This window comes from Olea europaea, unplaced genomic scaffold, assembly GCF_002742605.1.
Source record: "Olea europaea var. sylvestris unplaced genomic scaffold, O_europaea_v1 scaffold2764, whole genome shotgun sequence".
In the NCBI taxonomy this organism is placed as follows: Eukaryota; Viridiplantae; Streptophyta; class Magnoliopsida; order Lamiales; family Oleaceae; genus Olea; species Olea europaea.
The window spans coordinates 36125-57402 of NW_019246092.1; the positions used below are offsets into that span (position 1 = coordinate 36125).

A 21278-nucleotide genomic window follows, 5' to 3' on the forward strand; every position below is an offset into this window, starting at 1 on the left:
AGCCTTCTACAGGAAATTAACGGCGTAAAAGTATAAAAAATATATAAACCAGTCATTTTTGCCTATTTACTCATAAATAGCATTACTTTTTTTAAATGCATTTTAGACTAATTATGTAACAAGTCCGCATATTTGCCTCATGACAGAGATTTCTAAATTCTAAAAAAATTGTCATCTTATGTTTCAGAATTATATGTAACTAAGATATTTTAGAGACAATTCAAGAACACATTTTTGCGTAAGATAAACACTTCATCTCTAAAATAACAACAATCGAATATATTTTTCCATAGATAGCACTCGCCAGCATGCTCATAGATAAGATTCCTAAGAAACAACATTTCTTCGAGTAAAAAGTTTGGGTAGTCACCTAACTTTCCCCTTTGTCATGTCGTGGTCACCCAACTCATACTTGCGGCTGAAGGGTCACCCAACTCCCAAACTCACTGCCCCGTTCATCACCCGGCGTCCCAGCCGTTTGAAACCTTCCGACGTGGCTTCACGGCAGCTGAAGTGGCAATTGACGGCATCAAACTCGGCCAACGTGGACACGATTCGAGCTACAAAACACGATCCTTCGCTGAAAGAATCAAAATCCCCATTGTTCCTAAATTCTGAACCCCTGCCCTAAATCTATTCCCGTCAAAATTCTCCCTCAATTTGATTTGCAGAGTGTCGCCGTCTTCCAAGTGACCCGGAAACCATCCACGCACGGCCTGAAGGTTCTTCGACATCGTGAAAGAGGTAATGTCAAGAAGTTCCATATGCTATTTTGAATGGCCGAATCTGAGTTTGGTAATGCAATGTGGACCTGGTTTGAAATTAAATGTTGAAAATATCATGAAGTTGGGCTTATTGGTATTATCTTTCATTTACCAGTATTGAATTTTTTTGATTAATGATGTTGAAAATGTACTGTAATATCATGAAGTTCTATGGTTTTTCATGAAGTTAATATGATGAAGTTCCAGTACTGGTGTTATCTTTTCCTCTATTTATTGTTATTGAATTTTTTGGAAGTGGATGCATAAGTATGATGCAATGGTTATTTTTGCAGTTTTTGAATTTGCTCGACAAATGTTCAACAAGTGAAGGCAAGGATCTTTAGAAACTGTTTCAGTTTCAGGCGATTTTTCTTCTCCCTTGAAGTTGTTTCAGTTGCACTCATGGAGGGAGACCAAAGTGGAGGTAAGTACACAACAAATAGCAGCTGATTTAATTGTCTACATTAGAGGTGGAAGAAATATATTTGGTTTAATTTATTTTTATTTTTTTGCACGGATTTTTACAGGTGGTGAGGAAGACTCTGACTTCTCTCAATCGGATCTTGATATGGCCTCTGAGGAAGACGATATGCTGTATGATCTTAATGTGATAGACGGTATTGAATTTGGTATGGACAACAACATAGTAGGACAAGGTGAAGCAGTAGTGCTTCGAGGGGAAATGGATGAGGCCAACACATTTGATGACTTGGAGTATCCATCCTCCGAAGAGCTAATGCTGGAATGTTCATCAGACGAAGAGGTTGGTCATCGCTTCCCTGAATTCTTTGCTGAGACGGATATGAGAAATCCGAAGTTAGAGGTTGGACAACTATTTCGATCAATGCAAGAGTTTAGATGCGCGGTGAGAAGTTACGGTGCTCTAAACGGATATAATGTGAAGTTGAGGTGTAATGATAGGAAAAGAGCTCGAGGAGTTTGCAAACCGGGGTGCTCTTGGAGGATTTGGGCTTCGAAGTTGAACGAGACTGAGACGGTGCAAGTGAAGTCTTACACGCAAGAACACACATGCACACGGAGTAAAAACAACAGACATTGCAACTACATTTTCTTGACACATCGATATATTGAACAATTTAAAGTAGATCCTAATTGGAAGACAAAGTCCATTTTGGCGACTGTAAGGAATGATCTGAAGACGGAAATAAGTAGAAATGTTGCTTGTAAGATAAGGCAATATGCGAAGGAGATCCTGTTCGGTACCTTGCAGGAGCAATTTGGCCTATTGAGGAGATATGCTGCAGAAGTTTATAGAACAAACCCAAGATCTTCTGTATTCATCACCCTGAATGAGCAAGTATTCAAGGGAATATATATATGCTTTAGTGCCTGCAAAGCCGGGTTTAGGGATGGTTGTAGGAAAGTGATTGGTGTTGATGGGTGCCATTTGCGGGGTTGTTTTGGTGGTATTATGTTAACGGCAGTTGGACAGGATGCTAATAACTGTATTTACCCAGTGGCGTATGCCGTCGTCGAAAAAGAGAATACGGAGGTGTGGAGATGGTTCATGAAGTCTCTGGCTGAGGATATTCAAATGGAAAATGGATGCGGGTGGACATTGATGACTGATAAGCAAAAGGGGCTTCAGAACATATGTGATGAATTGTTCCCGAAGGCAGAACATCGATTGTGTGCGACATCTGTACACAAATTTTTTCAATGCGGGATTCAAGAGCAAAATTCTTAAGGATTATCTTTGGCGTGCGGCGAAGTCCACAACCGTCACCGAATTTAAAATGTGGATACAAAAACTTCGCGATGTGAGTACTGCTGCTTATAATTGGTTGATACAGAGGCACCCTCAGGAGTGGAGTCAGTCACATTTTTCGGTGCGTTCGAAGAGCGATATGGTACTTAACAATGGCTACGAAGTGTTCAATAAGACATTGTCAGAGGACAGAGAGAAGTTGATACTGAATATGCTGACATCGGTGCATATGACTTTCATGACAAGAATACAGAAAAGGCGAGATAAGATGGTAGGATGCCATGGTCGTTTGTGTCCAAAGATTCAGAAAAAGTTGGATAAGACAAGCGATATGTCAAGGGAATGTATTTTGCACTTTTCAGGGGGGCCGAAGTGGCAAGTAGAATGCAGTTATGGGACATTTGTCGTCGATCTCGAGAAACGAACATGTGCGTGCAGAAAATGGGATATCACAGGTATACCATGTATGCATGCCGTTGCCGTGATACGGGACTGCAGGAATCAACCCGAAGATTTCGTTGACAACTGTTATAGTATTGAGACATACATGGGATGCTACAATAATATTGTGAACCCAATTAATGGAAAATTATTGTGGCCTGAAGTAGATGCATCTACAATTTTTCCCCCCAAGTGGACCGTGCCTCGTAGGGGAAAAAACAGAAAAAGAGGCGAAAACAGGCAGAAGAAATGGTTGTGTGCACGAAGGGAAAAGCATATGTGAAGAAGAAGGGGGTTGTGACGATGACTTGCTCGCAATGTGGATTGAAGGGACACAATAAGCGATATCATTCCAGTGCAAATGCGCCAGTTGATGTAAGCGTACCATTTTATTTGTGCATTTAAGTCTGACATTCATTCTGAATAATGTCATATTGTTAATTTCTATCTTACCGCAGGATTGGGTAGAAGCTGAAATACAACCAGTTGAAAATAATTGCAATGTATTGGTAAATGAACAAGTAAGATAAGGACTAGTTGCATTTTGTGGTGTCATTTACTAATTGTGTTTGGCCGATATTAATCATTATAGTTCGGTTTTAATAATTGTGTTTGGCAAGGTAAATTGGTTGCAACAAGAGGGAAGGGACCATTGAGCCAAGGCCGGATGGAAGAAAATCAAATGCAATTCATGCCTACGCCTACGATTTCTAGAGGATTGCCGACAAGGATATTAGAATATGGACCAGCAGCTACTTTTGGTCAATGAGTTGCAACACATTGCTGATGTTGAAATAGCCATGGTGGCTTTTTTGTCATTGGAGTCTGTATGTTTTGTTAAACTATTTCTTGGATGTCCTCTAGTGTGTGTGTGAGTTAGGAATGATTCCAGTTAGCTGCATAAAATTAGCTAGCTGTAAATTTTAAACTTTTGAGAACGCATTTTGAATTGGGTGTAGGCCTTTTGATGATGGGATATCAATGAAATACACTGGTTTTTGTCCATGGCAATATTCCTGTTATTTAGAACTTCTAAGTTTGTTGCTGGCTGTACAAGTTGGTTGGACTGCCCTTCATTTGGTCAGGAAATAGGATGTTCAGTACCTTCAAAAGTTCCTTTAGGTGAATCATTCAATGATTGTATGGATGAATGAACCAAAGATGGAGGAATTATTTTGTGTGTGGTAGTAATATTTCCTGTACCTGAACAAATGGCAGTGAATATTATTTCGATGATATCTCACATTCAGTCGGTTAATATGATATCCCAGCAGTTTAATATGTTGTAGTAATATGATATCCCAACAATTTATTATGGTAGTGATTTTTGTGACTTTAAAACAGGGAGATGGCAAAGATGGCAGGGGACTAATACTGTTTCCATTTATGGTTAAACATTTTGAGTTGATGACAATGATTTCGGTGATGTTGTAAGCATCCAAAAAGTGAATTGCCATTAAATAGGACAGCAAACTCGAACAAGTAAATAAGATCTTGTATCAATAACTGAATTAGTGTGAACATCATTACAAATAAAGGTACATAAAACCGAAGCAAAATACTAAGCCGAAACAAGCACAGTTAGAAATGAAGCAAAATACTACGAATAAATGTATTGAAATCTGATTTCTGTTGCTTTCAATTTTCTTGCTAAAATCTCCAGCAGAGCCCTCAAATGCCTGAAAATTGAAATTGGGAGTTTTCATCCCATCCTTTGGTAAAGAATCTGAAGAAGCTGATATTGAGCTCTTAGCAATAGAACCATGCCCAACTTCCTAACCAGAACCACCACTATTCCCACCGTCACCAGACAAATTGAACGAAATTTCCCCATAATCCATACTCATCCACTCTGCTGATACTACCTTCTTGGAGCTATCAATCACTTTGGAGCCGAACATAACAAAGTTCTACCAATCCCACCTCGTATTCCACTCCATCTCAGATAAATAATTCATCAACCAGACTTGCTCAATTTTCCTTCTACATGAAAAGCACAAGCAACTGGGCATCACATTTGCAATCACCAATATCATGACCACTTAAAATATGCTCAAACAGATGGATGTAGTTCTCAGTAACCGTATCATGATCTGCAATCACCAATATCATGACCACTTAACATAATGGAAATAGTTCTCAGTAACCGCAGGCCAAGCTAAAGACTATTGCTAGCAAATCTCAAAGCAGGCAACAAATTCACATTCAGGCAAATCTCAAACCAGGTAACAAATTCACATATGCCCCTGTTACCTCTTTCTCGTTTTGAAAAATGTCGGCTACCGAACCGTGGGTTTGTGAGCAAAATCAGTTTCGTGCTGCCAGGAAGACGAAGACGAGGATGCGTCTCGGTTCCAGTCACTGAAAATTGGGTTCAATTGGGACTGGAAATCGCTGAAAAATCGAGTTCAATTCGCTAAAAATCGTTCTCCTTTGGTCGCAATTTGGGACTGGAATTATGGCTTTTCAATGAGTAAAAAGCTTCATTACTAACTGAAATCGCGATTTGGGACTGAAATTCGAGCTTTTCGAAATCGAATTTAGGGGAATCGAATCCTAGGGTTCTTCTTCGTTGCCGGGTTTGAGCGAGGGATTTGGGAATTTCAATTTCTGAGATAGGATTAGGGCTTTTCATTTGAAGTGGTGGTGTTTTCATTTTCATTTGGTGAAAGTCGTGATTTCTCCAGCCACGGAGTCGTGTTTTCATTTAGAGGAGATGTTGCTAACGTGCCACGTAGACTACCGTCATGCCACGTTAGACACCCTTCCAACGGCTGTTTGCTAAGTGATGGATGGAGGTCACTTCATGTAAGTTCAGTGACCAGCCAGAAACATATCAAAGTTCAGTGACTACATCATGACCGAAGGCAAAGTTCAATGAGTGATGAAACTTTTTACTCACATTTCTTCCGCCATTTTACTCCAAAAGAATTACAAATGAAATAAATAGAATATAATTAAAGGATACCAACTTAGAACTCTAACGAGGTTGAGAAGTCCACAGATATCTTCTCAATATAAACAAGACGAAGTAAAACACATCGAATTGGTAAAATCAAAAAATGTTGATTGATAGACATTGCATAGTAGGATTATTCACAAATTTTACCCTTGTTTGATTTTTATTTTGAAAATTACTTTTTCCCAAGCTCATTTTTAACAACACAATATCCCAATAAAATAATTTTGGAAGTAGACTCATATCTTTTCCTACATTTTGGCCAAACACTCAAAAAAAATAAAAAATAAAATTGACTTTTAACAAGATCGCTTCTCAAAAAATCAAAACAATGGCTTAATAAAGAATTATGTTACATTCATAAAGGGATCAATAGTCCATGCTAATATTTCTTGTTGATATTAAAAGAAAACTTGAGCTTGTTTATTTATCTTTGATGAGAAAATTCAAAGCGTTACAAGTTTTTTGTAAGAGTTGCTCGAGATTGAATGGAGCTACGGGCTTGAATTTGAGCTCAAGCTTAAGTAGATTGGATCTTCCTCAACAGCCTTGAACTCATTAAACTCAAACCATAAGACTGCACATTAACTTAATAAAAACCCAACTAAAACATACACAAGACCTAATTTAATTTCCTTGTTCAAAATTTCAAACTAATGGCACTTGCATATTACGAGACAGATTATTACTGTGAATAGATCAAATAAAAATCATATTTTCTATACTAACAAGGTTATATTGAATGCTAAAACATATACAACGGAATAAGAGTGAAAAATAATAAAATTAGGGTTGAGGTTCAGGGAATCACCCAACTAATACTAACAAAATAAGGATAGAAACCAACCAGAGTCATCTGAGGCATATCTAGAAGGAGAATACAGAGAGGGATCACGACACACCTTACTGGGTTCGTAGTCGATCTCAGTACCACTGCCACCAGATAGAGAGAGAGCAAAGATCTATCCACAAATTCATAGATTCCTACAAAATGCTGTTGTTCTTTACCTTTTTCTTTTCCGTTCTTCCCCAATTATACATCAAATTAAAAAGATATATACTGTCATTAAATTTATTCAAAAAGAATGCAAAGGGTAATGGTTTGCCTTCAATTTTTAGGAAGGCAATTCATACATAAAAAGATTAATCTAATTCAGATGGATTTTTCTAAATCGCTGTATTTTTTTTGAGCCTTGTACATGTAAGCTAAAAGTTGATGTAACCCCTTTCGGGGGGAATTAAATGCATACGTATTAAATCTATATTGTAAGTAGACTTGAAGCAATAAATTGTTATCCATGCATATTAATTTTCTATTTTCGAACATAAAACTACAGTAAAATTAGTCCTTTTGATGATGTTCAGCAATTAAAATGAGGCCTAGAGTATCGATTTATGAGTTAAAATTTCTGAATTAAGTCCTCTGTGATTGCAGTCGTAAATTTTGCCAAAAACAAACAGCAAAATCACAACTCAAAATCTTAGCGTGAAAAAGGCCCCAATGAACAGGAAAAAGTTTTCATTTTAATGACAATGCAGAGAACAGACCTCTGTCATTCTTGTCATTTGGACTTTCACCAGTCTCAATCTTCACAAATGTATCCCTATAAAAGCAATACTAAATCTAGTGCAGTATCAATAATGGATAAAAAATTTTCTTTTCTTTATACATGAAAGTAATCGGATTTAACATGACCAAAATGATAATAGACAAGGATATGCATACATAAATTTATTAAACCTTCTTAAGATGAGTTGTTGTCTTCCCCGGCTATATCATATAATGTACAATTATACCAGCAATTACTTGGTGAAGGTCAGATTCCTTCAATTGAATACAGTACAGCCTGTGTTCCAGCCTTGAATTCCAGCTTCATCTTCAGCTGGAGTACTACAACCTGTGTCTAGCTTTGTGTTCCAGGCTTCCAACTTCATCTAGAACAAGAGTACTAAAATCTGTGTTCCAACCGTGAGTTCTTGCTTCATCTAGGGCCGGAGTAGTATGACCTATGTTCCACCTTGTGTTCCAGTTTCATCTTCAGCGAGAGCACTATGGCCAGTGTTCCAGACTTGAAATCCAGGAATTTTGACATTTGAAACTGTATGTCACCGATTTTCGATTCAATTGGAGATAAACGGCTCAGTGTTGTGGCATCCACATGCAAAGAATTGTAAGAATCGAGTGTCTTTTCGTCAAATCTCAATGGTGTAGATGATGCAGCTGTAACAGAAAAAGGATTAGTTGCAATATCAGCTGGTTATCCGAATCTTAATTCACTACTTTATTTCTGTCAGCAGATGACCAATGCTGTACTTATTACAAGATTCCCCCAGTTATTCATTTTAGATTAGGCATTCTTAATGCAATCATACTTGATGAAGTGACAATGCAACCACTTGATGAAGGTTTCCGAGCAATTGTCCAGTCGTGCAAAGGTCTGAAGCATTTGCCAATCTCCGACCTCGAAACTAACCAAGTCTTTCTTTACATAGTAATATACGCTAAACAGCTTCAAATGCTGTGAATTGCCTTTGCTGGTAACAGCAACAAGGGAATGCTGTATGCATTGAATGGGTGCAAGAAATTAAGAAGGCAAAATGCGTGTATCTATTATCGAAAACAATTATTAATGGAATATAATAACTGCATACTTTATTTCAAACTTCGAAATATAAATAAAAAAGAAAAGAAAAGAAAGAATTGATGTAAAGGAGAACATGGTAGTTAACTGAAGTGTAAGTGCATGGCAATTTTATCAGTTCAAAAATATCAAATATCTTGAAAACCATCTTACCATTTTAATGGAGGCTTCAAGTTAAATAGGTCACTCGATCAGCCTTTCTTGCAATAGTTGTTTTTTGAAGTTTGCAAGAAGAAATCAATACAGAAAAAGAATGAATAGAAGAATATTATCATCTGGAACCTAAAATAAGGGGTTTGCAATAACTTAAGAATTCTGTGTTTCCATTATCATTTGCCACTCACAGGGAACCAGAATGTCGTTGCGAGGACCTGTAAAATAATATTGACTAATTGAATTGGATACTAAAACTGTCTCAGAGTTTCTTTTGGTTAAATGGAAATATGGATCATTTAGCAATTACATTCCTCTAAGAAGATCTAATGATGAAAGGAAAATGTGGCATTGTTAAAAACCTGATTGTTCTTGCTTTCTTCTTATTGTCCTCCGCTGAATCGACCTTGGTAACCGATCCAAACCATGGAAGCCTAGCTTTTTTCCTTGCTTTCTTGTCTACAAATGCAGACTGGACAAATCACAAATTTTAGAAGATAGCTAAAGTGTCAAACCAAGAAATCCAGTGAAAATTGCAAGTTGTGAAACAGAAATGGGCAATGCTAAAAAACCTCTCCACTCTTGCCTTCCTCTTTAGCTCCTCTAGTTGCTTTGATGATTCTGATCTTCGTGTGTTAGACCAATTCCAAATCTGTAATAAAACCAGTGCAATTGAATAGGTGCTCAATAGACAAGACACTATGGTCCCCATACCGTACTAAAGTAAACAATGAAAATTATGGTAAATGCAAATGACTGCAGAAACATGTCAAGTACAGACAGAGTCATCATCAATCAAGCTATCCATTAGATTTGGAATTTGAAACATACACAGCCATATGTGGCTTCATGCTTAAGTAATATGAGATTAGAGCTTGATGGTCACATGGAATACATAGTACATCGATCTATTTATTTGGTTTGAGGGGATGGGATTAGGGAATAGAGGGAAAATTAGGATGAAATGGAGAGGAAACAATATATTCTATGAAGAAAAAAGAATGTGTTGTACAACTAGAACATCTCCTCCCTTAGGCATAGGTGTTAAGGGTAGAATTTTGTTCACATATTATATCTAGGAATTTACTCATCTTAAAAGCAATTTTTATTTTTCTTCTAGAAGAATAATGGGATTTATGCCGGAACGTGATTGGTTTCTACGATCACTTCAAAATTTAGGCCTTTTAGTTGTTAGTCCTAGTAAATCCCCCAAGTAGCGTATTTTTGTGGAACAAGGCCCCCCCAATCCAACACACTCTCCCCCATTTAACCAATCATAATGTTGAAAATTCTCCATTCCCTTCTAGTCTATTTTCCCTCTACTACTCTCAAATCGCACAAAATCTAAGAGAGTTTAATTGTTAATTGTATTATCCATGGGTACTTGTAAACATACAAAATAATGTTGCAAAATATCATTCAATATCAGAAAAAGTAATAACACCACGAATTGACCAAAACAATCAACCACACCTCACAGCTCAAAAAATGGTATTTTTCCAATCCCAACTTTTTCATCAAATCTGAAAGGAAGGCAGAAGAGATCATAGTTGAGACTCAGTGAAGAAGTAATAACACTGAAAATCAACCACAACAACCAATCAACCACGCATCACAACTAAAAATTATATTTTCTCAATCCTTACGTTTTAAAATTGAGAGGAAGTGAGAAGACTGAACTTGAAATAACTTAAACTCTTCTCTAATTACAAAACCATATAATTCAAACTCAAGGGACCAATGTTAGGATCTTCTCTGAATTTATTTTCAATGAAACATGTACCTGCATCAAATAATATCTAATAGGTCTCTCCATATCTATCTATCTCAATCTAAAGTAATGGAAAATGTAGAGAATAATAGGCAGATTAGGGCAAACAAATTCCTCTATTTTTGTTCCTTTTAAGACAAAAGAAATTACCTTGCCTCTGGCTTTGGATTTGAGCCCATGAACAACAGTTAAATCGAGATGGTCTCTAAAGATAGTTGAAGAGAAAGCGATAGCAGCGTTTGGTGTTGATGGTGATGATGGCTAACCCATCCATTCAAATGTCGACTGTTGTTCTTCCCTTTGTGGATCTTCCGAGAATTCCAATTTTGCAGAGCATTTGGGGGGGAAATTTTTCTTAGATTTGAAAGAACGAACCAAATTGGGTTAGGGAAATGGCTATCAACAGTGATATACGTAAAGCCATTGTAGAAAAACCAGTTTGAATCAAATACGTGTTGATTATCGTCACAATGAGGGAGGAAAAACAAGGGTTTGCTTTGCGAGAAGAGAAATAGAGGCATTGCAAGAAATCAAAGCAATAATCTCCAGATATCTTGTGAACAGTTAAACCTGTTCATGAAAAGTGGAACCAGCTAGGCGTGAAATGTCGTGTGACATGAATGAACAGCACACCCCCAAAGCCTCTCTTTTAAGAGAGAGAAGAGATGTAAATTTTCATAAATGCTACTTGGACAGGTTAAAATACAGGGTAGAAAACAGGGATTTGAAAAATCTGGCGTGACATAATTTTTTTGGAGGGAAGCTTTGCACAGTGGACTGGACCGGTTTGGATTAACCCTCATTTTTTTATAAGGAAAAAATCTCATTGGATCCCAGTTCATCCCACTCATTTGCAGGGTAGAAAAAATCTCCCTGTTCAAAATCCATAGAAAAATCAGCCTCAAATAAATCTGTTTTCGTTGGTGAAGAAATCGTTTTGCTCCAAATTGAAATCAAGAAGTCCATTGGTAAACCATCTTGGGCTTTTCCTTTTAATCTTCTGGATTTTGACGTTTGGATCTTTGCAAGATTATTCGTTAAGCTTTGTTATTTTAAGGATAAATGTTTCAGTGCTTTAATGATTTCGGAAGTTCGCAAACAAAGATAATAGGGAGAAATTCTGCAGTTTCATTTCTTTTCACTCTCCAATGTTTAGAGGAGTAATTTCTGCTTCTATTTTGAGAATTGATTTTGAGAGCCTGGAAAATGAGTTACTTCTCATGTAATAGATTTAGCAACTTTGGATAACTCACCATCGAATACATGTGCAAGAGATGCAGCTGGAACTTCAGTTAGACAGTTAGAATAGTTGGAGATAGTATGATCTAGTCCACGGGTCAATTGTGTATAGTTAATACAGCTGGAGTTAGTTAGAATTTGTTGAGAAGCTGTTGAATAATTCACGTCATTTGTCTATTTATACACAGCAAAATGTAATGTACATTCAACTTTTTGGAACACAATTAAGTTCTTCTTCCTTCTTCATTTTTGTTTAATATCATGTTTTTTCCACTAAGAAACCAGGCAGCAATGAAGACATACTAATAGCTGAGGTCAAAGGTATCAGTACTTTCGACAAATGTACGCGAGCTACACTTCAGTGGCGGGTTTTTGCAGCTCAATTATACGGTCCGAATAAGTGTGAAGAAGAGTGAAGATCAATTTTTTAGGGGCTTTGAGGAACCTAAGAAAATCACACTTTGGCTGAGACCGAACAGCAACCCGACGACAACATTTTGGTTTATTTTGTGATAGTAGATGTATTTTGAACTATTTGTTTCACTTCACTTCTTCAGTTGTGTTATAAAGATCACTTCAGGCTGCTACTAAATGCATTTTATACCTTCGGGAAATGGAACTTCAGTGAGAAATGCAAATAATTAAATTACAATAAGCAATTGACATTGATAACCTTGAGTAGCAGGTTTTTTATGTTTGAAGATGACACAGGCTTTGACACATATAATTACATTACATTACATCAAATTGCTCACCTTGTGCCTCAACCATTACTGCCATGTCGAGAAACATCTGGTGAAGCTCCAGTAGACTCTTCTCTATTTCCTTGGTCGCGTCATAATGGTCTTGGATCTCCACCCCCATTTCTACTTTCTAGCACCTTCCCCTGCCGTGCTCCTAGAGACATTATAGTCACTACATCAAGAAAGTTAATATAAATGTCGGCAATTAGTCTAAAATTGAGATCGAAAGTTCGAAAATTGAGGAAATTATTTAGGAAAGATCAAGTTGGAGAGATTATCTATGACAAAAATGTAGAGCTAAATACCTGTATTGCTTTAGACAGAAATTTCTCGCCACTGCGGTCTGCTATGGCTCCACGTTCGATGAACCGGAGATGGAAGGAAACAGGGATTTTGAGCTTTTGATTTCTGAGGTTTCAATTGTCGGAGACACAATTTTTTTCTTTACCCATTTCTCCCACTTCTACTCGGATGTCGACCTGTTTGGTTGGTCTGCTATGGCGACACATTCGGTGAACGTGCGGCATGATGACAGAGATGAAGGGCTTGGATTTGGATTTTGGGTCTCCTTCCAGTTCGACTTTGGGAGGGAGAAGCTGAAATACAGGGTTTACATTTATCAAACCTTTTTTTTTTTTTTTTTTTCCTTATGCCATGTCACATTTTCAAATGCCTGTTTTCGACCCTGTATTTCAGCCTGTCCCTGTAGCCCCATTGATAAACTTTTATCATTGAAAAAATAATAGAATAACTGTATTTCTGGATGAAAGTTCAAAATGAAGATCGACAGCAATTTTTTCTTTAAAAGAAACATGGGCAGGATCATGCTTTCAGAGTCCATCTTCAGTAGTGTGTCGGTATCAATAGAAAATAAAAATTCATGGGCCATATATTAAATCTGGTAGGTACTTAGAGGTTAGGTTCAACTCCTCTCAAGTATGTACTTTTATTTTTCGTGATTAATACGTATAATGATTTAAAAAAAGAAAAAAAAAAATCACGCTATTGAACAGTGAAGTTGGCTGTAGTTGTTGTGCACTCTCATTGAACTATCTTGTCCTAAAGTTTAACTATTAAAATGAGTATATGTTTGTTTAAATCTTGTTTTTAACACATCCTTGTGACATCATTTTTCAGTCATAGGCATTATACATGCACATTTTCTTAAAACTGGACTTTGCTTGCTCTCGTTGAAAGGAAAAAAAATATTTATTTAAATAATTAAATCTTACCTCGAGCCACGTCTAAATATATATATATATATCTCACTTTGTGGCCAGTTTTTTATGCAGTGAGTGATTAGCTTGCAATTTGACATGGCAGTTGGGCTGGATATTCAAAGTGATGGCAGGGAATATGCTGGCAAGATTACAGGATTTCTGGTTTTATCTTGCATGATTGCTGCTACTGGAGGAATAATCTATGGTTATGACCTTGGAATTTCAGGTTTTTTATCTACTTGTTTCTTGTCTACCATTGATGAACTGATTGAATTAAATACTGAATGAAAATAATTTGAAGTGTTTGATTAAATTCTATATGCTCGTGTGAAGGTGGGTTGACCTCAATGGAATCATTTCTGAAGGAATTCTTTCCACAAGTATACGACAAAATGAAGGAAGATACGAAGATAAGCAACTATTGCAAATTTGATAGCCAACTGTTGACACTTTTCACTTCCTCTCTCTATATAGCTGGTCTTATTGCCTCTTTCTTTGCTTCGCCGGTCACTAGGACCTTTGGTCGGAAGATATCAATCTTGATTGGTGGAACGGCATTGATAGCCGGTGCTACCCTTGGTGGAGCGTCTTATAATATTTACATGCTATTGCTTGGTCGTGTTTTGCTCGGTATTGGTCTGGGTTATACAAATCAGGTAATTAGACAGTGTTGTGTTGTGTTGTGTTGTGTTGTGTGACATTTTAGCAATCTAGTAATCTTAGTGACTAGTATTATGTTGAGTGCGTTATTTAAACACGAGTCCTTGTCTATCACCTTCAACATTTATATCAAGTGGTTCAAATTATATTAGAGCAGGTAAAGCCATAAAGGTTCCGGGCTCTAGTCACGCTGCCACCCGTATATAAAGAAATTGTGCCCGTTGGAAGGCTTTAATTGGAAAATAATGAACTCTGCCCTCATGTTAAGGGATACTCGACCCTCTTTAATCACTTATTCGTTCTTCTGTTTCCTTTGGCCTAAACAATATACCATAAATGGAGAAGAAATGGGAACAAAGCGTCTAAGCAGGAAATAGTATTAGGGAATTCGTTGAAACCAGAAACAGGTTTACTCAGAAAAGAAGTACAAACCAGAAGGGCTAATCCGACCTAATCGTACCATGTGAGCCTTCAAAAAAGTGTTCTAGGTGAAAAAAAATACTCTCTAGCTAGAAATGCTGATAGCAAATAGTATTGTAAAAATGCAGTGGTTCCCTTTTGATGCTCAAACAGAAATATATAAATCTAAAGAAACTTTTTCGAGAATCTTATATTTAGAATTTCAATAAATTTACTATAGAGTAAAAGACAAAAACAATTGTTTCACCTGGTTTATGAAACTAAATATTAATCTCACATCTATTATCTGCAGGCAATTCCATTATACCTCTCAGAAATGGCACTCTCCAAATACAGAGGAGCTTTCAACACTGGTTTTCAAATCTGTCTTAACATTGGTTTTATACTAGCCACATTCATAAACTATTGTGCTGTTAAAATCGGAGGAGGTTGGGGTTGGCGAATTTCATTAGCAATGGCTGCAGCCCCTGCTGCAATTCTGACTATTGGGGCGTTTTTCCTCCCGGAGACACCAAATAGCCTAATTGAGCACGAAAATGATCACGAAAAGGCCAAACGAATGCTGCAAAGAATCCGAGGTGTTGATGATGTCCAAGTAGAACTAGACGATCTCATAAAAGCAAGTAATGCTTCAAAGTCTGTCAAACACCCGTTTAAGAATCTGTTGCAAAGAAAATATAGGCCTCAACTCGTTATGTCAATAGCAATTCCGTTCTTCCTACAAGTGAATTTATTTTCAATGAAACATGTACCTGCATCAAATAATATCTAATAGGTCTCTCCATATCTATCTATCTCAATCTAAAGTAATGGAAAATGTAGAGAATAATAGGCAGATTAGGGCAAACAAATTCCTCTATTTTTGTTCCTTTTAAGACAAAAGAAATTACCTTGCCTCTGGCTTTGGATTTGAGCCCATGAACAACAGTTAAATCGAGATGGTCTCTAAAGATAGTTGAAGAGAAAGCGATAGCAGCGTTTGGTGTTGATGGTGATGATGGCTAACCCATCCATTCAAATGTCGACTGTTGTTCTTCCCTTTGTGGATCTTCCGAGAATTCCAATTTTGCAGAGCATTTGGGGGGGAAATTTTTCTTAGATTTGAAAGAACGAACCAAATTGGGTTAGGGAAATGGCTATCAACAGTGATATACGTAAAGCCATTGTAGAAAAACCAGTTTGAATCAAATACGTGTTGATTATCGTCACAATGAGGGAGGAAAAACAAGGGTTTGCTTTGCGAGAAGAGAAATAGAGGCATTGCAAGAAATCAAAGCAATAATCTCCAGATATCTTGTGAACAGTTAAACCTGTTCATGAAAAGTGGAACCAGCTAGGCGTGAAATGTCGTGTGACATGAATGAACAGCACACCCCCAAAGCCTCTCTTTTAAGAGAGAGAAGAGACGTAAATTTTCAAAAATGCTACTTGGACAGGTTAAAATACAGGGTAGAAAACAGGGATTTGAAAAATCTGGCGTGACATAATGTTTTTGGAGGGAAGCTTTGCACAGTGGACTGGACCGGTTTGGATTAACCCTCATTTTTTTATAAGGAAAAAATCTCATTGGATCCCAGTTCATCCCACTCATTTGCAGGGTAGAAAAAATCTCCCTGTTCAAAATCCATAGAAAAATCAGCCTCAAATAAATCTGTTTTCGTTGGTGAAGAAATCGTTTTGCTCCAAATTGAAATCAAGAAGTCCATTGGTAAACCATCTTGGGCTTTTCCTTTTAATCTTCTGGATTTTGACGTTTGGATCTTTGCAAGATTATTCGTTAAGCTTTGTTATTTTAAGGATAAATGTTTCAGTGCTTTAATGATTTCGGAAGTTCGCAAACAAAGATAATAGGGAGAAATTCTGCAGTTTCATTTCTTTTCACTCTCCAATGTTTAGAGGAGTAATTTCTGCTTCTATTTTGAGAATTGATTTTGAGAGCCTGGAAAATGAGTTACTTCTCATGTAATAGATTTAGCAACTTTGGATAACTCACCATCGAATACATGTGCAAGAGATGCAGCTGGAACTTCAGTTAGACAGTTAGAATAGTTGGAGATAGTATGATCTAGTCCACGGGTCAATTGTGTATAGTTAATACAGCTGGAGTTAGTTAGAATTTGTTGAGAAGCTGTTGAATAATTCACGTCATTTGTCTATTTATACACAGCAAAATGTAATGTACATTCAACTTTTTGGAACACAATTAAGTTCTTCTTCCTTCTTCATTTTTGTTTAATATCATGTTTTTTCCACTAAGAAACCAGGCAGCAATGAAGACATACTAATAGCTGAGGTCAAAGGTATCAGTACTTTCGACAAATGTACGCGAGCTACACTTCAGTGGCGGGTTTTTGCAGCTCTATTATACGGTTCGACTAAGTGTGAAGAAGAGTGAAGATCAATTTTTTAGGGGCTTTGAGGAACCAAAGAAAATCACACTTTGGCTAAGACCGAACAGCAACCCGACGACAACATTTTGGTTTATTTTGTGATAGTAGATGTATTTTGAACTATTTGTTTCACTTCACTTCTTCAGTTGTGTTATAAAGATCACTTCAGGCTGCTACTAAATGCATTTTATACCTTCGGGAAATGGAACTTCAGTGAGAAATGCAAATAATTAAATTACAATAAGCAATTGACATTGATAACCTTGAGTAGCAGGTTTTTTATGTTTGAAGATGACACAGGCTTTGACACATATAATTACATTACATTACATCAAATTGCTCACCTTGTGCCTCAACCATTACTGCCATGTCGAGAAACATCTGGTGAAGCTCCAGTAGACTCTTCTCTATTTCCTTGGTCGCGTCATAATGGTCTTGGATCTCCACCCCCATTTCTACTTTCTAGCACCTTCCCCTGCCGTGCTCCTAGAGACATTATAGTCACTACATCAAGAAAGTTAATATAAATGTCGGCAATTAGTCTAAAATTGAGATCGAAAGTTCGAAAATTGAGGAAATTATTTAGGAAAGATCAAGTTGGAGAGATTATCTATGACAAAAATGTAGAGCTAAATACCTGTATTGCTTTAGACAGAAATTTCTCGCCACTGCAGTCTGCTATGGCTTCACGTTCGATGAACCGGAGATGGAAGGAAACAGGGATTTTGAGCTTTTGATTTCTGAGGTTTCAATTGTGGGAGACACAATTTTTTTCTTTACCCATTTCTCCCACTTCTACTCGGATGTCGACCTGTTTGGTTGGTCTGCTATGGCGACACATTCGGTGAACGTGCGGCATGATGACAGAGATGAAGGGCTTGGATTTGGATTTTGGGTCTCCTTCCAGTTCGACTTTGGGAGGGAGAAGCTGAAATACAGGGTTTACATTTATCAAACCTTTTTTTTTTTTTTTTTTCCTTATGCCATGTCACATTTTCAAATGCCTGTTTTCGACCCTGTATTTCAGCCTGTCCCTGTAGCCCCATTGATAAACTTTTATCATTGAAAAAATAATAGAATAACTGTATTTCTGGATGAAAGTTCAAAATGAAGATCGACAGCAATTTTTTCTTTAAAAGAAACATGGGCAGGATCATGCTTTCAGAGTCCATCTTCAGTAGTGTGTCGGTATCAATAGAAAATAAAAATTCATGGGCCATATATTAAATCTGGTAGGTACTTAGAGGTTAGGTTCAACTCCTCTCAAGTATGTACTTTTATTTTTCGTGATTAATACGTATAATGATTTAAAAAAAGAAAAAAAAATCACGCTATCGAACAGTGAAGTTGGCTGTAGTTGTTGTGCACTCTCATTGAACTATCTTGTCCTAAAGTTTAACTATTAAAATGAGTATATGTTTGTTTAAATCTTGTTTTTAACACATCCTTGTGACATCATTTTTCAGTCATAGGCATTATACATGCACATTTTCTTAAAACTGGACTTTGCTTGCTCTCGTTGAAAGGAAAAAAAATATTTATTTAAATAATTAAATCTTACCTCGAGCCACGTCTAAATATATATATATCTCACTTTGTGGCCAGTTTTTTATGCAGTGAGTGATTAGCTTGCAATTTGACATGGCAGTTGGGCTGGATATTCAAAGTGATGGCAGGGAATATGCTGGCAAGATTACAGGATTTCTGGTTTTATCTTGCATGATTGCTGCTACTGGAGGAATAATCTATGGTTATGACCTTGGAATTTCAGGTTTTTTATCTACTTGTTTCTTGTCTACCATTGATGAACTGATTGAATTAAATACTGAATGAAAATAATTTGAAGTGTTTGATTAAATTCTATATGCTCGTGTGAAGGTGGGTTGACCTCAATGGAATCATTTCTGAAGGAATTCTTTCCACAAGTATACGACAAAATGAAGGAAGATACGAAGATAAGCAACTATTGCAAATTTGATAGCCAACTGTTGACACTTTTCACTTCCTCTCTCTATATAGCTGGTCTTATTGCCTCTTTCTTTGCTTCGCCGGTCACTAGGACCTTTGGTCGGAAGATATCATTCTTTCTTTCATTTTCTTTTATTTATGATTTATCTATTTAACTTATTTAATTAATGGGATAATATTCAAGTTACTATTTTGCCCTTACTAATATGGTCAAAATTGGAATCAAAGTCAGTTCTTTGGTCAACTAACGGTGAAATGGATGGATTCCATCCATCTAAACTTCGGTTGCATATTTATGAAAGGTTTGGGACCTTCGCTGGTACAAAATGAAAGTCTAGGCAAAGTCTGCTAATAAACGAAAGATTTGGTACCGCTACTGCAATTTTCCCTAGAATAAAATATACAAAATGATAGTGACAGGTGGATGACGATTGACAAGCACACAAATAATAATAATAATAATTTAGTCAATCCAAGAAGCCATGTCCCCACACATCTAAAATGGCAAACCAAAATATTTATTTTAATTATTAACAGTGCCCTAATTTTAATTTAATTTGGGTCGGTTCCAACTTCAAAATCATGTTTTATTATTATTTATTTATTTATTATTTTGTGTGGGGCTATCCGATTGGTTGCCTAACGCTTCGACAGTTAAGATAAATTTGACTATTGTTGCCAAATGGAGACTTTTCATGGCCAATTTTTCCTTTGGTTACAGGGAAAAACATCTAGTGAAGCTCCAGTAGACTCTTCTCTATTTCCTTGGCCGCGTCATGATGTTCTTGGATCTCCACCCCCATTTCTACTTTCTAGCACCTTCCCTTGCCGTGCTCCTAGAAACATTATAGTCGTTACATCAAGAAAGTTAATATAAATGTTGGCAATTAGTCTAAAATTGAGATCGAAAGTTTGAAAATTGAGGAAATTATTTAGGAAAGATCAAGTTGGAGAGATTATCTATGACAAAAATGTAGAGCTAAATACCTGTATTGCTTTAGACAGAAATTTCTCGCCACTGCGGTCTGCTATGGCTCCACGTTCGATGAACCGGAGATGGAAGGAAACAGGGATTTTGAGCTTTTGATTTCTGAGGTTTCAATTGTCGGAGACACAATTTTTTTCTTTACCCATTTCTCCCACTTCTACTCGGATGGCGACCTGTTTGGTTGGTCTGCTATGGCGCCACATTCGGTGAACGCGCGGCATTATGACAGAGATGAAGGGCTTGGATTTGGATTTTGGGTCTCCATCCGGTTCGACGTTGGGAGGGAGAAGCTGAAATACAGGGTTTACATTTATCAACCCCTTTTTTATTGCCATGTCACATTTTAAAATGCCCTTTTTCGACCCTGTATTTCAGCCTGTCCGTGTAGCCCCATTGATAAACTTTTATCATTGAAAATATAATTAAATTACTGTAGTTCTGGATGAAAGTTCAAAATCAAGATCAACAGCAATTTTTTCTTTAAAAGAAACATGGGCAGGATCATGCTTTCAGAGTCCATCTTCAGTAGTGTGTCGGTATCAATAGAAAATAAAAATTCATGGGCCATATATTAAATCTGGTGGGTACTTAGAGGTTAGGTTCAACTCCTCTCAAGTATGTACTTTCATTTTTCGTGATTAATACGTATAATGATTTAAAAAAAGAAAAAAAAAAATCACGCTATTGAACAGTGAAGTTGGCTGTAGTTGTTGTGCACTCTCATTGAACTATCTTGTCCTAAAGTTTAACTATTAAAATGAGTATATGTTAAATGCCTGTTTTCGACCCTGTATTTCAGCCTGTCCCTGTAGCCCCATTGATAAACTTTTATCATTGAAAAAATAATAGAATAACTGTATTTCTGGATGAAAGTTCAAAATGAAGATCGACAGCAATTTTTTCTTTAAAAGAAACATGGGCAGGATCATGCTTTCAGAGTCCATCTTCAGTAGTGTGTCGGTATCAATAGAAAATAAAAATTCATGGGCCATATATTAAATCTGGTAGGTACTTAGAGGTTAGGTTCAACTCCTCTCAAGTATGTACTTTTATTTTTCGTGATTAATACGTATAATGATTTAAAAAAAGAAAAAAAAATCACGCTATCGAACAGTGAAGTTGGCTGTAGTTGTTGTGCACTCTCATTGAACTATCTTGTCCTAAAGTTTAACTATTAAAATGAGTATATGT

The 21278-nt window shown here is 36.8% G+C and overlaps 3 protein-coding genes and 3 long non-coding RNA genes across 9 annotated transcripts; 3 read left to right on the forward strand and 3 right to left on the reverse strand.

The window, feature by feature from the left end:
* Positions 1-1166: 1166 nt before the first annotated feature.
* Positions 1167-2472, forward strand: LOC111383814. Its single transcript, XM_023007973.1, has 2 exons — positions 1167-1188; positions 1292-2472. The coding sequence occupies exons 1-2, from the start codon at positions 1167-1169 to the stop codon at positions 2470-2472; spliced, it is 1203 nt and encodes a 400-aa protein (XP_022863741.1).
* Positions 2473-4408: 1936 nt separating this feature from the next.
* On the reverse strand, positions 4409-5851 carry LOC111383812. Its single transcript, XR_002700807.1, has 2 exons — positions 5188-5851; positions 4409-5027 (listed from the first exon to the last, which is right to left on the reverse strand). It is a non-coding gene; the product is annotated as an uncharacterized LOC111383812 (long non-coding RNA).
* A 1667-nt stretch (positions 5852-7518) lies between these two features.
* Positions 7519-13043, reverse strand: LOC111383810. Of its 4 annotated transcripts, XR_002700806.1 has the most exons (7): positions 12747-13043; positions 12454-12595; positions 10610-11332; positions 9261-9340; positions 9051-9160; positions 8689-8906; positions 7519-8114 (listed from the first exon to the last, which is right to left on the reverse strand). It is a non-coding gene; the product is annotated as an uncharacterized LOC111383810 (long non-coding RNA). The 4 variants fall into 4 exon arrangements; XR_002700803.1 differs by having other exon boundaries at positions 9051-9340; XR_002700805.1 differs by having other exon boundaries at positions 9051-9340; positions 12454-12613.
* A 665-nt stretch (positions 13044-13708) lies between these two features.
* On the forward strand, positions 13709-15513 carry LOC111383815 (hexose carrier protein HEX6-like). Its single transcript, XM_023007974.1, has 3 exons — positions 13709-13887; positions 13995-14317; positions 15034-15513. The coding sequence occupies exons 1-3, from the start codon at positions 13758-13760 to the stop codon at positions 15511-15513; spliced, it is 933 nt and encodes a 310-aa protein (XP_022863742.1). The 5' UTR covers positions 13709-13757.
* Positions 15514-17345: 1832 nt separating this feature from the next.
* LOC111383813 lies at positions 17346-18078 on the reverse strand. The gene is made up of 2 exons (XR_002700808.1): positions 17769-18078; positions 17346-17635 (listed from the first exon to the last, which is right to left on the reverse strand). It is a non-coding gene; the product is annotated as an uncharacterized LOC111383813 (long non-coding RNA).
* Positions 18079-18700: 622 nt separating this feature from the next.
* Positions 18701-19206, forward strand: LOC111383809 (hexose carrier protein HEX6-like; the record flags this gene model as incomplete). Its single annotated transcript, XM_023007972.1, has 2 exons — positions 18701-18902; positions 19010-19206. Coding segments are annotated over exons 1-2 (327 nt in total), but the record flags the coding sequence as incomplete, so codon positions are not given.
* Positions 19207-21278: the final 2072 nt, after the last annotated feature.

What these genes read in the sequence shown, in the direction of transcription:
- LOC111383815 (XM_023007974.1), top strand. Translation starts at nt 13,758, where the DNA reads ATGGCAGTTGGGCTGGATATTCAAAGTGATGGCAGGGAATATGCTGGC. An exon ending in TTATGACCTTGGAATTTCAG is followed by an intron (nt 13,888 to 13,994) that starts GTTTTTTATCTA and finishes GCTCGTGTGAAG; the next exon opens with GTGGGTTGACCTCAATGGAA. An exon ending in GTCTGGGTTATACAAATCAG is followed by an intron (nt 14,318 to 15,033) that starts GTAATTAGACAG and finishes TATTATCTGCAG; the next exon opens with GCAATTCCATTATACCTCTC.
- LOC111383814 (XM_023007973.1), top strand. Translation starts at nt 1,167, where the DNA reads ATGGAGGGAGACCAAAGTGGAG. An exon ending in GGAGGGAGACCAAAGTGGAG is followed by an intron (nt 1,189 to 1,291) that starts GTAAGTACACAA and finishes GGATTTTTACAG; the next exon opens with GTGGTGAGGAAGACTCTGAC.